This window comes from Microcaecilia unicolor, chromosome 3 (genome assembly GCF_901765095.1).
Source record: "Microcaecilia unicolor chromosome 3, aMicUni1.1, whole genome shotgun sequence".
In the NCBI taxonomy this organism is placed as follows: domain Eukaryota; kingdom Metazoa; phylum Chordata; class Amphibia; order Gymnophiona; family Siphonopidae; genus Microcaecilia; species Microcaecilia unicolor.
The window spans coordinates 291,304,581-291,321,217 of record NC_044033.1 but is presented as its reverse complement, the minus strand read 5'-3'; the positions used below and the strand labels follow the sequence as shown (position 1 = coordinate 291,321,217).

Sequence of the window (16,637 nt, the reverse complement as noted above, 5' to 3'; positions counted from 1 at the left end):
GATAATGGTCATACAATTGGACCTGTTGGTGGCCTTTGACTTGCTTAATCATGAAATCCTACTAAGAAGACTAACACATTATTTTCAGATACAGTTCTAAGGTGGCTTTTTTTTTGGATTTTTACAACATTGCACTTTACAAGTTATTTGGAATAAATCCCTACCTTTTTCAATGTTTATTTAAGTTTATCACTCAAGATAACCTACTTTTCCTATGCTGATGATATCACCCTATTATTTCCAGTGGCACAAAATGTTCAGATTATAGAATTGATGACTAGAATGTTTGCTAGAATTTCCCAGTGGATGCTTATCAATGACTTGAAAATTAACCCTAGTAAAATGAATATCTTATGAGGAAAAGGATACAGTGATACCATGTCCTACAATAAGGTTGGCATCCAGTGAGATTCCTTTTCAAACTAGTTTTAAAATTCTAGGAGTAATTTTAGACTCTACTCTGAATATGGAGGGACATACAAATGAAATAGTCCGGAAAGCTTTTTTAAACTTAAGCTACTTCATAGAATAAAACCATTTTTGGATACTTCTCATTTGAGAACTGTGCTGCAGGCAATGATTATGGGTCAGACTATTAAAACATGGTTCTGCTGGGCCTACTTGACTCACAAGTTTGATGTTTACAGCATGTGCAAAATGCAGTAGCTAAACTTATTTCTCCAAGGACAAGCAGGCTGCTTGTTCTCACATGTGGGTTGACGTCCACACCGGCCCAGGAATTGGCATTTTGCCAGCAAAAATAAACAAAGTTTTGCTAGTCTTCTAGCGTGCGAGCCGTGCACAGCGCACGCACCGCGCATGCACGGATGACTTCCTGCTTGTAGCGTGAACGTGCTACTTCAGTTTTTTCTTGTCCGTGGTGGAGAGACAGCGTTTCTACACTGCTCTTTGTTTTTGGCCCAGGAGAAAGAGTCTGAGACGTGTTCGCTAACTTTTCTTTTTTTTTTTCCCCTCATTTTATTAAAAAAAAAACACTTCTCGTATTTTTCTTAGTTTTAGGTCTTTTTATAAGTTCTTTCTTTTTTGACTCGGCCGATTTTCAGGCTGCACGGCTCTTCCCTTTCTTTTGTGCCCTTTTGTTTTTTTCAGGGCACAATCGCGTCATTTGATTTTGCCAAAGCCGTTTTCCCTTCCATGTCATCGAAGACACCCAGCGGCTTCAAGCGTTGTACGCAGTGCAACCGGACTATCTCAGGTACCGATACCCACGCCTGGTGTATCCAGTGCCTTGGGCCTGACCATAGCCCAGCCGCTTGTAGTCTGTGTCTTCGTATGAAGAAACGGACTCAAGCGTCTCGAGAAGCCCAACGAGAACCTTTTTGGGGCTCAGTCCGGTCCTTCGACATCGACATTGGTATCGAGGTTGGCGGTGTTGACATTGACAGGAGCATCGACATTGGGAAGAAAGGTAATGACTGCTTAGAGACCAACTCGCGCTGTGAGCAGTGAGGCGTCGAGTCGGTCTCCACCTGCCTTGATGCTTCCTGTTATGCAAGCCCCTCGGGACTGACCTTCGTCGGACCCGGCCCCAAGGAGACGTGAGGATTCCACGTCCTCATCGGTACCGATGAGTCTCGATGACGGGCGTCGAGCGAAGGCGAAGAAGCACTGTCATCGTTCTCCTTTGACACATGGTACCGGGAGCTCTGGGGTGTCGAGAGAGTCAGCACCTGAGTAGCGTCAGCACCGAGAGGATCGCTCCCCCTCGATACAGGAGGTGCCAATGTGTCAGTCTCCTAGCAGCCAAGTACCTGCTCCCGAGCCTCCACAGATTCTGACACTGCCTGTCCCACCAATCCTGCAGCCTTCTCCGATGGTGGCTCTCAATGAGCGCATCCAGGCCTTGTTTCCAGAACTTCTGGAGCGACAGCTACGACAGTCAGCTTCAGTGTCGGGGGTGCTTGCGCCTTCTTTACCTGCTGCTGCAGTGGTGTCTGGCCCTTCGCCTGTGGTGAGGTCCCCGACTGCAGCATCGACGTGGGATGCCACCCAGGTCGACTCACCTTCGACGTCGGTGGAGGGAGCTCCGCTGCAGTCGGACCGGGCAGGCATCGACCTCTCGACATCACCATAGAGAACATCGTTCATCGGCGTTGAGGCAGGTCCAGTGTCGAAGCACCTTAACTCAGGTTTTATCCGACACTGAGCAGGAGCGCTCGTGGGAGTCAGATGAGGATCCCAGGTACTTCTTGTCTGATGAGTCCTTTGGGATTCCCTCTGATCCTTCCCCTCCGCTAGAAAGGAGACTATCTCCACCGGAGAGTCTGTCCTTTTCCTCTTTTGTCCGGGAAATGGCTATGGCTATTCCCTTCCCTGTGGAGGTTGAGGATGAGCCCAGGACTGAGATGCTCGAGGTCTTGGACTATTCTTTTCCACCTAAAGAGGCTGTGACAGTTCCTCTGCATAAGGTACTGAAGGAAGTCCTTATGCGAAACTGGTCAGCCCCTCTGTCTGGCCCCGTGGTCCCGAAAAAAGCTGAATCCCAGTATCGGATCCAGGGTGATCCTGGATTGATGAGGTCTCAGTTACCCCACAATTCCATGGTGGTGGATTCCTCCCTCAAGAGAGCCAGGAGTACTAGAGACTATTCTTCGGCGCCCCCAGGCAGAGAAGCTAGGACTCTTGATTCTTTTGGGAGGAAGACGTATCAGGCCGGTATGCTCGCTGCCAAGATCCAGTCATACCAGCTCTTCATGAGCGTACACTTGCGGGACTTGATACGTCAACTGGTTGATGCACTCCCTACGGAGCTGGTCAAGAGTTTTCGCCAGGTGGTCAGGCAGCAGAAGGCGTGTCGCAAGTTCCTGGCCAGGGGTACTTTTGACACTTTTGACGTGACATCCAGGATCGCTGCTCAAGGTATAGTGATGCGCAGACTCTCATGGCTGCGTGTCTCTGACCTGAACCACTCTGTCCAGTAGCGGATGGTGAAAAAGTAGAGGATCTAGTTGATCAAATCATGAAGCATAATGATGCTATGGATTCTCTCTCCCACCGGGCACCTTCTGCTACTGCCTCCTCATCTAGGAGGTTTTTTGGCGGGAGAAGGAGTGCCCCCATACCTATTCTAGGCGTAGGTACACTCCTGCTTCTCGGCAGCCTGTCCAGGCTCGGCCCCAGCGCGCTCGTTCTCGTCAACAGCGTGCGACTAAGGCCCATTCTGCTCCCCAGCAAAAGCAGGGGACGGGCTTTTGACTGGCTCCAGTTCAGCATAGCCTTAGTAAAAGTGTCCTTACCGGACGACTTGCCGGTAGGGGGGAGGTTGTTTTTTACCCAAAGGTGGCCTCTCATAACCTCCGACTGGTGGGTTCTTCAAATAGTCCGATTAGGATATACCCTCAATCTGGAATCCAAACCTCCAAATTGCCCACCGGGAGCTCTGCCCTTCTAAAGGCCAGTGCGGTCAAGCCCGTTCCACCAGGGGAAGAAGAGCTGGGATTCTATTCCAGGTACTTCCTTGTGCAAAAGAAAACAGGGGGGATGTGTCCTATCCTAGACCTAAGGGACCTGAACAAATTTCTAGTTCCAGAAAAGTTCAGGATGGTTTCCCTGGGCACCCTTCTTCCCATGATTCAAGAGAACGATTGGCTATGCTCTCTGGACTTAAAGGATGCCTACACACATCCCCTAGACCCATTTTTGTTCTGTTCCAGGCTGCACTCTGTTAGTTGTTTATGGATTCAGGTCAATCTATGTTATGTCCTCGCCGTTGCGAGGCCCAATTGACCAATGTTCATTGTTTTGAGTGAGCCTGGGTGCTAGGGATACCCCACATGTGAGAACAAACAACCTTACCTGTAGCAGGTATTCTCAGAGGACAGCAGGCTGATTGTTCTCACAAACCTGCCCACCTTCCCCTTTGGAGTTGTTGTTTGTTTGTTTTTATGCTTTTTGATTAAACTGAAGTAGCACATTCACACTACGGGTGGGAAGTAATCCGCTCATGCGCCCTAGAAGACTCTAGCAAAACTTTGTTTATTTTGCTGGCAAAATGCCGATTCCTGGGCCGACGTGGACGTCAACCCACATGTGAGAACTATCAGCCTGCTGTCCTCGGAGAATACCTGCTACAGATAAGTATCTTCGCTTTTGTGGGGGCAGATCTATTGATCATGCCACCCTACTTTTGATTAAATTGCACTGGATGCTGGTCCAGGTGAGAATTCAATTTAAGCTGTTGATGTTTAGCTCATGTCTATTTCCATAATATATTCTCTCTTTACTCAGCAACTAGAACATATCATTCCATTCAGGAAGTGAGGTTGAATATATCCCCAGTTCTGATGTGCCGAAAGGCTGTTACTAGGCATAAATCTTTAGTAGGAAGAGATCTGGAGCTATGGAATAAATTACCAAGAGATATCTGATGTATTACCTGTTATTCTGTATTTAGCAGGGTGATTAAGGCTTATTTGTTTGTCCAACATTTGAAGGGCCCTTGAGTATGTGGAGCGAGGAATATTTGTGTTATATGTAAGTTAATGTAACTCAGTGGGATCTATCCTATTTTTGCGGTAACCGGGCGGTAATGGTCTGCGCGCATCAAATTCCACTTGACGTGTAGCTGTCGAGAGTCAGAAAATAAAAAATATTTTTCAGATGCACGTAGTGGATGCACACCAAAATTGAAATTACCATAAGGACCACTTGGTAACTGGGCAGTAACTCCAATTTGGCACGTGTTGCACAGGCGTAAGCGCCTACATGACTTAGCAAAAGGGCCCTTAGGTTAGATACCGGGCTAGGCATCCCCCAGATACAATGATAGGTTTTCACTGTTAGCAGGAATCTATTCATGCATCAGAAAAAATAGGGCACCACACACACTCAGAGACTGATCCCCATATGGCAGGGTCTGATCCAAATAAATCTTGTAATTCCCATGATCTGTTCCAAATGTAAGCTCTGATCCCAACCTGCTAATTCAATGGAACCTTGTTATTGTCAATTTCCAAGAAAGAAACTTTTCCTCGTTGTGTTAAACCAGTGAAAAGCCTAGGTTACAATGACCAGTTTGGGCACAGGGAGTTGTTTTCATGGACTATAAATCAGATTTTTCACATTGTATGAGGCCTTGAAAAAAAAAAAAAAAACCTGACCACATCTGGGTAACAGAGGCAGCAAGAAAAAACATTTGACTCTAGCTTGTTCAGTGTTCCTCATGCTGCAGACTTAAAATTAGAAAGGGAAAATGTGATTGTTAGAAATATAAATTCATCTTTGGTCTCATACAGCCAAAGCCTTTTGGTCTCTGAATGGCAAACAGTGGGAAAACACTGTAAAATCACACATTCAAAACATTCAGCAAAGAAAAGAAAATACATAGCAGTGGCCTAAAAAAATAAAAAAGTTTTAGAACATGAAGAAAGCCTTTATAGATCAATGTCTCGCAAACCTGTCCTGTTCACCACCCCACAACCAGTCAGATTTTCATGAATGAGATAGATTTGCATTAATAGAGACCCAATATCTGAAAATTTCCTTCATTTGGCAGCCTAATCCCTAGTGGTAGAGCACAAAACCATCTCTAGGAGTCAGATATGTTATCTTGAACCTGGGAGCTGATTGATCAGGAATGTATGTTCTCTAAAATGCATCTTATGTAAATAAATAGGGATGTACTGATACTTGAAACCCTTCATTTCATTTGTAAGAAAAAGAAAACGTTTGTTTTTTGTAGAGCAGTACTGCATAGCATATTTTCTCCGAGGACAAGCAGGCTGCTTGTTCTCACTGATGGGTGATGTCCACGGCAGCCCTGAGGTCCGTAAATCTTCCTAGCAACAAAAGTTTGCTAGAGCCTTCGGTCGCGCACGGGTGCGCGGTCATCTTCCCGCCCATCGCGCGGGGACATCAGTTTCTTTTTGTCCGTGATTGAGAGAGACTGTGTTTTGGTCCCTCTCAGCGCGTCCCGAGAAGCCTTCAGTTTTTTCATCGCGATTTTCGCGTTTTTTCTTCTCTCTTTCTTCTTTGGCTCCGTTGAGCTGTTGTTTAAAAGAAAAAAAAAAAGTAAGTTTCCTTAGACTTTTAGTTTGGGCCGGATAAGTTTCGTTTCGCCGCCGTTGCGGCCAACTTAGGCCACCCGTTTGGGTTTTTCCCTTTTTTGTGCCTTTATTTTTGGCACCATCGACGACTTGACTTCGCCGCCGCTATTTTTCCATCCATGACATTGAGGATTCCCAGCGGCTTTAAGACGTTCGGTCGCTGCAACCAGGCAATCTCGGGTTCTGATCCACATGCGTGCTTTGGGCCTGAATATCGCCCAGCCGTCTGTAAATTGTGTCTCAGTCTCAAGAAGCGGACACAAGCGGCGAGACAAGCTCAATGGGACCGTCTGTTTGGAGCTTTGCCCGGTACTTTGGTGTCAGCGTCGACAGAGGTACCGAGTTTGGCGTTGTCGATGTCGGCACTGGAGCAAGCATCGATCTCGGGAGTGCAGGTAATGGCTGTCCGCAGACCACTGCACGCTGGAAGTAGTGAGCCATCGAGTGGGTCTCCACCTGTCTCGAAGGCTCCTGCTTCGCAGGCCCATCGGGACCGACCATCTTCGGACCCAACCCCGAGGAGTCGTTTGGATTCGACATCCTTGTCGGTACCGAGGGGTACCGATGCCGTGCCTCGGGCGAAGGCCAAGAAGCATTGGCACCGGTCTCCTTCTCGACACGGTACCGGGAACTCCGGGGCATTGAGGGAATCGGCACCCGAGAAGCGTTGACGCCGGGAGGACCACTCTCCCTCTATTCAGGAGGTGTCGATGCGTCGGTTGATGGACAGCCCAGTACCGCTCCTTGTCCTTTGCAGGTTCTGTCTCTGACTCCTACACCGGTAGAGACTCTGGACGAGTGCCTCCGAGCCGTTCTTCCGGGTCTCCTGGAAGGACTGATGCGCCCTCGATACCGTTGGCAGATGCGCCGGCTGGCTCCTTGCCTGTGGTGAGGACCCCGACACCGGTACCGCTTGAGGAATCGGCTTCGGCTGCCACCCAGGTCAACTCCCCGTCGACGTTGTTGGAGGGAGCTTCATCGCCACCGCCGAGGGAGTCGACTTCTCGATGACACCATTGAGGACATCGTTCCTCAGAGTCGAGACGGGCCCGGTTTCGGACTGCTGTTCAGGAGCTTTTCTCCGACACCGAGGAGGAGGCCTCGTGGGGGGGGGGGGGGGGGGGGGAAGAAGAGGATCCCAGTTATTTCTCATCCGAGGAGTCTTGTGGTCTTCCTTCTGATCCCACTCCCTCTCCTGAAAGAAAGCTTTCTCCACCGGAGAGTCTTTCTTTCTCCTCTTTTGTCTGGGAAATGTCTGTGGGCATTCCCTTCCCAGTGGTTACTGAGGATGAGCCCAGGACTGAGGTGCTCGAGGTCTTCGACTATCCTTCACCACCTAAGGAATCGTCCACGGCTCCTTTGCATAAGGTTCTCAAGGAGACTTTGCTTAGGAGCTGGACAAAACCCTTAACTAATCCCACCATCCCTAAGAAGATTGAGTCCCAGTATAGGGTCCATGGAGAAACTGAGTTGATGAGGACCCAGTTACCTCACGTCTCTATGGTTGTGGACTCTGCCCTGAAGAGAGCTGGCAGTTCTAGAAGTTTTGCCTTGGCGCCCCCGGGGTGGGAATCTAGAACTCTCGACTCCTTTGGGAGGAAGGCCTACCAGTCCTCCATGCTCGTGTCCATGATCCAGTCATACCAGCTCTACACGAGCATCCATATGCGGAACAGTGTGAAGCAACTGGCGGACCTGGTAGATAAGCTCCCTGTGGAGCAAGCCAGGCCTTTTCAGGAGGTGGTCAGGCAGCTGAAGGCGTGTCGTAAATTCCTTTCCAGGGGTGCTTATGACACTTTTGATGTTGCATCCAGGTCCGCTGCTCAAGGTACAGTAATGCGCAGACTCTCATGGCTGCGTGCCTCTGACCTGGAAAGTAGGACCCAGCAGCGGCTTGCGGATGTTCCTTGCTGGGGGGGGGGGGGGGGGGGGGGGGGGATAACATTTTTGGCGAGAAGGTCGAGCAGGTTGTAGAACAGCTCAACCAGTGGGTCACTGCCCTCGACAGTCTCTCCCACCGTGCGCCTTCAGCATCTACCTCAACTGGTAGACATTTTTTCAGGGGCAGGAGAAGTGCTCCCTATTCTTATAATAAGAATAGGTACACTCCACCTGCTCGACAGCCTTCTCAGGCTCAGCCCTAGTGCACTCGTTCTCATCAACAGCGTGCGCCTAAACGGGCCCCTGCAGCTCCCCAGTAAAAGCAAGGGACGGGCTTTTGACTGACTCCAGATGAGCATAGCCGCAGTAAATGTGTCCATGCTGGATGACTTACCAGTCGGGGGGAGGTTAAAATTTTTTCACCAAAGGTGGCCTCTCATAACCTCTGACCAGTGGGTTCTTCAAATAGTCCGGTTAGGATACACCCTCAATTTGGCTTCTACACCTCCAAATTACCCACCGGGAACCCAGTCTTTCAGCTCCCAGCACAGGCAGGTACTTGCAGAGGAACTCTCCGCCCTTCAGCGCCAATGCCGTCAAGCCCGTTCCACCCGGGCAAGAAGGGCTGGGATTCTATTCTAGGTACTTCCTTGTGCAAAAGAAAACAGGGGGGATGTGTCCCATCCTAGACCTAAGGGCCCTGAAGAAATTCCTGGTCCGAGAAAAGTTCAGGATGGTTTCCCTGGGCACCCTTCTTCCCATGATCAGAAAGACGATTGGCTATGCTCTCTGGACTTGAAGGATGCTTACACTCACATTCCGATACTTCCAGCTCACAGGAAGTATCTTCGATTTCGTCTTGGAACGCAACACTTCCAGTATTGTGTGCTGCCTTTTGGCCTGGCCTCGGCACCCCGGGTCTTTACAAAATGCCTGGCAGTGGTCGCAGCTTCACTACGCAGATTGGGAGTGCATGTGTTCCCTTACCTCGACGATTGGCTGGTGAAGAGCACCTCGGAGGCAGGAGCTCTACAGTCCATGCAGATGACTATTCAAGTCCTGGAGCTACTCGGGTTTGTTTTAAATTACCCAAAGTCCCATCTCCTTCCAGTTCAAAACCTAGAATTCATAGGAGCTCTGCTGGACTCAACGATAGCTGAGGCCTTATCTTCCCAAGATGAGGGCAGACAATCTTTTGTCTCTCGTTTCCATGGTCAGAGCGTCTCAACAGATCATGGCTCGGCAGATGTTGAGACTTCTCGACCACATGGCCTCCACAGCCCATGTGACTCCCATGGCACGCCTTCATATGAGATCAGCTCAGTGGACCCTAGCTTCCCAGTGGTACCAAGTTATCAGGAATCTAGAGGATGTGATCCAATTGTCCATCGGGTTTCGCAGCTCTCTTTGGTGGTGGACCATTCGATCCAATTTGACCTTGGGACGCCCATTCCAAATTCCTCAGCCACAAAAAGTGCTGATGACGGATGCATCTCTCCTGGGGTGGAGAGCGCATGTAGATGAGCTTCACACTCAAGGACTTTGGTCCCTCCAGGATTCAGGTCTCCAGATCAATCTCCTGGAGTTGCGAGCGATCTGGAATGCTGTAAAGGTTTTCAGAGATCGACTGTCCAACCAAATTATCCAAATTCAGACAGACAACCAGGTTGCCATATACTACGTCAACAAGCAGGGGGGCACCAGATCTCGCCCCTTGTGTCAGGAAGCCATCCAGATGTGGCTTTGGGCTCGTCGTCGAGGCATGTTTCTTTAAGCCACGTATCTGGCAGGCGTAAACAACAGTCTGGCCAACAGATTGAGCAGGATAATGCAACCTCATGAATGGTCGCTCAACTCGCGTGTGGTGCGCAAAATCTTCCAAGTGTGGGGCACCCCCTTGGTGGATCTTTTTGCCACTCAGCTCAATCACAAGGTCCCTCAGTTCTGTTCCAGACTACAGGCCCACGACAGACTAGCATTGGATGCTTTTCTCCTTCATTGGGGGAAGGGTCTTGTGTATGCATATCCTCCCATACCTCTTGTGGGGAAGACTCTGCTGACACTCAAGCAAGACCGGGGAACCATGATTCTGATTGCTCCTTTCTGGCCGCGTCAGATTTGGTTCCCTCTTCTTCTGGAATTATCCTCCGAAGAACCGTAGAGATTGGAGTGTTTTCCGACCCTCATAACTCAGAACGAGGGGGGCGCTTCTGCATCCCAACCTCCAGTCTCTGGCTCTCAAGGCCTGGATGTTGAGAGCGTAGAATTCGCCTCCTTAGGTCTCTCCGAGGGTGTCTGCCGAGTCTTGCTTGCTTCCAGGAAAGATTCCACGAAGCGGTGTTATTCTTTCAAGTGGAGGAGGTTTGCCGTCTGGTGTGATAGCAAGGCCCTAGATCCTCGTTCTAGTCCTACACACACCCTGCTTGAATACCTTCTACACTTGTCAGAGTCTGGTCTCAAGACCAACTCCGTAAGGGTTCATCTTAGTGCAATCAGGGCTTACCATCGACGTGTAGAAGGTTGGCCTATCTCTGCACAGCCTTTAGTTGTTTGCTTCATGAGAGGTTTGCTTTTGTCAAAGCCCCCTGTCAAACCTCCAACAGTGTCATGGGATCTCAATGTCGTTCTCACCCAGCTGATGAATCCTCCTTTTGAGCCACTGAATTCCTGCCATCTGAAGTACTTGACCTGGAAGGTCATTTTCTTGGGGGCTGTTACTTCAGCTCATAGAGTCAGTGAGCTTCAAGCCTTGGTAGCCCATGCTCCCTATACTAAATTTCATCACAACAGAGTAGTCAACCGCACTCACCCTAAGTTCTTGCCGAAGGTGGTGTCGGAGTTCCATCTGAACCAGTCAATTGTCTTGACAACATTTTTTACCCGACCTCATACCCGCCCTGCTGGACGTCAGTTGCACACTTTGGACTACAAAAGAGCATTGGCCTTCTATTTGGAGCGGACTAGCCCATTCAGACAGTCCGCCTAAATGTTTGTATCATTTGATCCCAATAGGAGGGGAGTCTCTGTCGGGAAATGCACCATTTCCAATTGGCTAGCAGATTGCATTTCCTTCGCTTATGCCCAAGTTGGGCTGACTCTAGAGGGTCATGTCACGGCTCATAGTGTTCGAGCCATGGCAGCGTCAGTGTCCCACTTGAAGTCAGCCTCTATTGAAGAGATTTGCAAGGCTGCGACGTGGTCTTCAGTCCACACATTCACATCTCATTACTGCCTTCAGCAGGATAGCCGACGCGACAGTCGGTTTGGGCAGTCGGTGCTGCAGAATCTGTTTGGGACTTAGGATCCAACTCCACCCTCCTAGGCCCATTTTTGTTCTGTTCCAGGCTGCACTCTCAGTTAGATGTTTTCTTCGTAGGTCAATCCTTGTTATGTCCTCGCCGTTGCGAGGCCCAATTGTTTTGAGTGAGCCTGGGTGCTAAGGATACCCCATCAGTGAGAACAAGCAGCCTGCTTGTCCTTGGAGAAAGCGAAGATACATACCTGTAGCAGGTATTCTCCGAGGACAGCAGGCTGATTGTTCTCACAAATCCGCCCTCCTCCCCTTTGGAGTTGTTCCTTCTTTTCATCTTTGCTTTTTGATCTAACTGATGTCCCCGCGCGATGGGCGGGAAGATGGCCACGCATGCACGGTGCGCGTGCGACCGAAGTCTCTAGCAAACATTTGTTGCTAGGAAGATTTCCGGACCTCAGGGCTGCCGTGGACGTCACCCATCAGTGAGAACAATCAGCCTGCTGTCCTCGGACAATACCTGCTACAGGTATGTATCTTCGCTTTACTATTCAGCCGAATATGAATACAGTGCAATCCGCTTAAGTGCAAGGGTCTGGGACCAAAGAAATGCATGCAGTTAACCAGAGCGTGCACTTAACCGTTGGTGACCCAAAGAAGCTTGACATCTGATAAACATATGTACAGTACTGTTTATTATTATACTTACAGTATACAGTCTCAGTTAACTGACATTAGGCTTACTTGAAGTAATCAGTTATAGTCCTCTGTACACTCTTGGGTCTGTGAGTTCCATAGACTACGTCTGCCAGACGGTAAAAACTGTCATAGCGCTGACATCCAGTGGCTTCCAGATAGGTCCGCACAGTGTTGAGACTCTCCAGCGCTCTTGCAAAAATGACAGGAGGAGGTTGTTGAATTTCGTCAGCATGTGCCTCGCTTCTCATTTCTTCATCTGTTCCATCATCAGCCGTTGTTGCCTGCGTGCAGGCGCATATCTCGACATCAGTGCTGTCTTCAGCTGTTTGTAGATCGTAATCAACAGCTATGTAGCGATGAAACTCCTCTTCAGTAACACCGGCTGGGATGTCAATAACCTCTTCATCTGATGCGTTTGCAACAGCTGCATCTGTTTCGTCCCTCTCCACATCTTTAACAAAACTTGCCTGCTTGTAGCAGTTCACAATGTTTGCTGGTGTAACATGATTCCAGGATTCTTTCTGCATATGTAGGGAATCCAACAGTGATAGATTACGAGCCAGTTCAACAGCACGTTTATCCTTGCCAGTCTGGTCATCCATAACGCTCATCAGATGACATAGTAGAAGAGCCCGATAATGTTGTTTGAAATTGGCTATTATGCCTTGATCCATAGGTTGGATCAGAGAGGTAGTGTTTGGTGGCAGGAAGACCACCTTGACGTTAGACAGCCTGACATCATCCCTGTGTGCAGCACAATTATCACAAAGCTGCAAAATCTGATGCTTTTGTGCCCGCATTCTAGTGTCTAACTTCTTTAGCCACTGCTTCCCAATTTCCCCAGTCATCCATGAATTTGCATTAGCCTCGTATGACACAGGAAGTCGCTTAACTTTCTTGAAGCAACGGGGCTGTTTGCTCTTTCCAATGACGAGAGGTTCCAACTTCTCACTCTCATCCATATTGCAGCAAAGGAGGATCCTCAGTCGATCCTTCGATGTTTTACCAGTAGTTTCAGCATGTTTGAATGCAAGTGTTCCATCAGGAAACTGTCTGCTCCTGACTGGAGAAAACCACCGAAGAAGAGCATCTTCTACCTCCTCAGCTTTTCCCGCCCGTTTTCGTTTCCGTTGTGGATTTGTATTGTTTTGCCAGTCTTCCAGAAGCTGGTCTTTCTGCTTCAAGACACGTGAAATTTGAATGGGATTGACACCATATTCTTTAGCAATAGATGCTTGACTTTGTTTGTTTTCTAATTTTTTAAGAACTTCTATTTGTTCAGCCAGTGTTGAAGTCTTACAGTTCCGCCGCGACAACGACCCCGGTGTACGCTCTAACAACATTCTTTCACTTATTCTGCTTGTGGCAGTTAAAGAGGCATTCAATTTGAAATCTCGTTGGTTGTCACGCGCCAATCGGCTTCCATATTCCATGCGCGCACTTATGCGGAGTCTTTCCTGCAGAGGAGTGGCCTTGAACCATGCATTTAAGCGAATCTTGCACTTATCAGTGGTGCGCTAAACCGAAGTTTGCCCCCATAGAAATTGATGGTGCCAAAAACGGGATTGAAGTACGGCATGCAGTTAAACAGAGCATGCGCTTATCTGATGTGCACTTAAATGGAGTGCACTGTAATGAAAAATATTATTTGTCCGAATATGAATAATGGGCATTGAGCTTTAACATAGCAAATAATAAAAGAAACAACATGAAATCAGAGATCAAGTGTTTATTTCAGTAGGATTTAGCACAGTAGAGCCCCGGATTATTTGTATTTGAATTTAAATCACTATTCGGCCAAAAACGAATAATGTATTTGGGGCACTATTTGTGGCCAGATGAAATCAAATACGAATATTCGGTACAGCCCTAGTTTTTTTATTTTGTTTCTACCACCACCATCTCTGTGCGAGCTTACATAGGTGTGAGATAAGGCACCTGGGGAGGGGGGGGGGGGGGTGGAACACTGGCATAGCCATGGATGGGCCTATAGGCAGGGGTCCACCCGCTTTGGGCTCAGGCTACACTTGTAATATCTGCTGGGATCCCCAGTTGAATATGTGCATTACTCCCTGCTTCCAAGCTTGGGTGTGTGTTGCCTTGTTCCTAAGCCATTGATACCAGCACCACACACAGAATCAGGCATTATATTTTAAGTTGAGTTGGAGACATGGAGGGGGAGGGGCAGAGGCAGGGAAGGGGCACAGAGTGGGAGGGAGCAGAGAGGACATTTCATGCCCATCCATTTTTCCAGTAGACCCACCCAAACATTGCCATCTGGCTATAATACTGGGGTGGAGGGTTCAGCCCTGAATATGGGAGGAACCTTTAAAAAAAAAAACATTTAGTGGTGTAGTGGTGGGGGAGGGCCTGACACATTTTTAAATAATTTTTTCTTGGTTGCTTCAAGAACAAGTGAGATAAATTGCAGTGGACACTCTTTATATATATATATATATATATATATATATATATATATGTGTGTGTGTGTGTGTGTGTATATATATATGTATGTATATGTCTGTATATATGTAATTTTTTTTATTTTTTTTTCTATCCCTGATCTATCCATTCAGTGACCTATACTCTGAATCTGATGCCAAATGATTCAATTCATGACACCTTCACTGGAAACTGTACTATATAAAATATTCATGCCCTTACATATACTCTGCTCACTTCCTAGATGTTACAAGCCATGGTCTATATTCTGTATACTGTACCAGATGTTGATCGATAGGATCTACATTGTGCATACTGTCCCAGAGGTTCTGCTCATGATCTATTTCTACTGACCCAGATGTTCCAAAGTTGATCTTCCGTCTCTTTCCCTTTATTCCAGGGTGAGCGTGGTTTCCCCGGTGAGCGTGGTTCTCCTGGTTCTCAAGGTCTCCAGGGCCCTCGTGGTCTGCCCGGCACACCTGGCACAGATGGTCCTAAAGTAAGTTCTAGTATAGCGCTGTAAAGCATGATTCTGGACAAGTTAGTGCTAGGGACTTCTTTCTGGAAACAGAGAAAAGGAAACACTTCTCCTGCATGCATGGTGTTTTTGGAATGAAACTACAGGGGCAGATCCGTGGAATCATCTCCCTAGTTATTTGTGATTGTGTTCTGGGAAATTTCAATTTAAGAAACTTTTAAAAACGTTTTATTTTGTGAATGTTTTTATGGAGGATTGATCTTTGATTTGTCCTACAGCTCTTCCTGCAGTACACAGTATACAGTAACCCACTTTGTTATTAAAGTGGGATATAAATCCAAGAAATAAATAAATAAATAAATAAATAAATATATGGGATTATGGCTGAACATCTGTAAATCAGAGTTTCCCCTATCAAATAGGATAGTACCACATTTGTTGGCCCAGGATAGATGGCCATTCAGTCAGTGGACAAACCCACCCACCTCAAGAGCAGAGCACAGATAGAAAAAACATATCTCCCTTCCATAGCACCCCATTTGTTCATAAGGAGTTTGGTGTTTATATTTCATAATTTTTATTAGTTTAAATTAAACTTAAACAGAAATACACTGTTAAGTGAAAAACAGCCAAAAAAGAAAACATTTTACATATTCCATTTACATTATACGTCAATGGCTTCCTTAGACCTCAAAAGTTGGGGGGATTAGAATAAGTGAAGATACCTTTACTTTAACAATTTCAATAAATTTAAAGGAAAATAGTGACACCGCAATCTCAATCCTATTTATTATCTCTATCGTTGTTTTGAATCTAGGAACAACTTAAGCTGATCTGGAACATAAAAAACATATTTAGTACTATTAAACCTCACAATACATTTACATGGATACACTAACAAAAAGGAACCTCCCAATTCCGTTGTTTTTAACCTCATTGAAAGAAACTGCTTTCGCTTTTGTTGAGTCACTTTTGTTACATCTGGATACAGCCATATTTTTTCTCCACCAAAATTGTGGTCTGTTGTTTTAAAGTAAAGTCTCATTACTGCGTTTAAATCCTGTTGAAAAAGAAAAGTTACCAACAAAGTCGCTCTTTCAGTGGCATTTTCTATTGACTGTTCCAAAATCGCTGTTATATTTCCCACATCCAGTTCATGTCCAGATTGAACCTTTGTTACCTCTTCTATTTTTCTTATCGTGTTAGATATAAAGTAAATTTTTTCTAATGGTGGAATCGCTTCTTGAGGATATTTTAAATTTTCTTTAAGAAATCTAGCAAATAAATCTTGGGGAGACATCCCATATAATTTGGGGAAATTAAGCAAGCGCAGGTTCAATCTTCTATTATGATTTTCAATATTTTCAAGTTTTCTCCTAATATCCACATTGAGGCATATTTTCAAAGCACTTTGGGAGGCTAAGTTCCATAGGTTTCTATGGAACTTTGGGAGGCTAAGTGCTTTGAAAATGAGCCTGATTGTCTTTTATCACAGCAACTTTAAATTCATTAGTTTGTTCCACTTCCTTTTGTAAACACTCAATTTTCTGTGAGAAATCTTGTTTAGTAATTTCAACAGAGTCTTTCAATGAGTTTGGTGTTAATAATCTGTTCGAGGACAAGCAGGCTGTTTGTTCTCACTGATGGGTTGACATTCACTGCGGCCCAGGAACAGCAATTTTTCACAGCAAAAATAAACAAAGTTTTGCCAGAGCCTTCCAGCGCGCGGTGCGCGCCAGGGCCCACCTACTTTGGGCTCGGGCCCACCCAGCAAAGAATGCACCTCATACAGAACCAAACCACGATTTCAGCTTTCCCTCCT

The 16,637-nt window shown here is 46.9% G+C and overlaps 1 protein-coding gene across 3 annotated transcripts in view; it reads left to right on the top strand.

Moving 5' to 3' along the window:
• Positions 1 to 16,637, top strand: part of COL2A1 (collagen type II alpha 1 chain) — a 308,500-nt gene that overhangs the window by 164,021 nt on the left and 127,842 nt on the right. For all 3 annotated transcript variants that reach the window (XM_030198168.1, XM_030198167.1, XM_030198166.1), the window contains one exon: positions 14,738 to 14,836. In XM_030198168.1, coding sequence (XP_030054028.1) covers positions 14,738 to 14,836 — 99 coding nt within the window. The remainder of the gene's footprint in view (positions 1 to 14,737; positions 14,837 to 16,637) is intronic.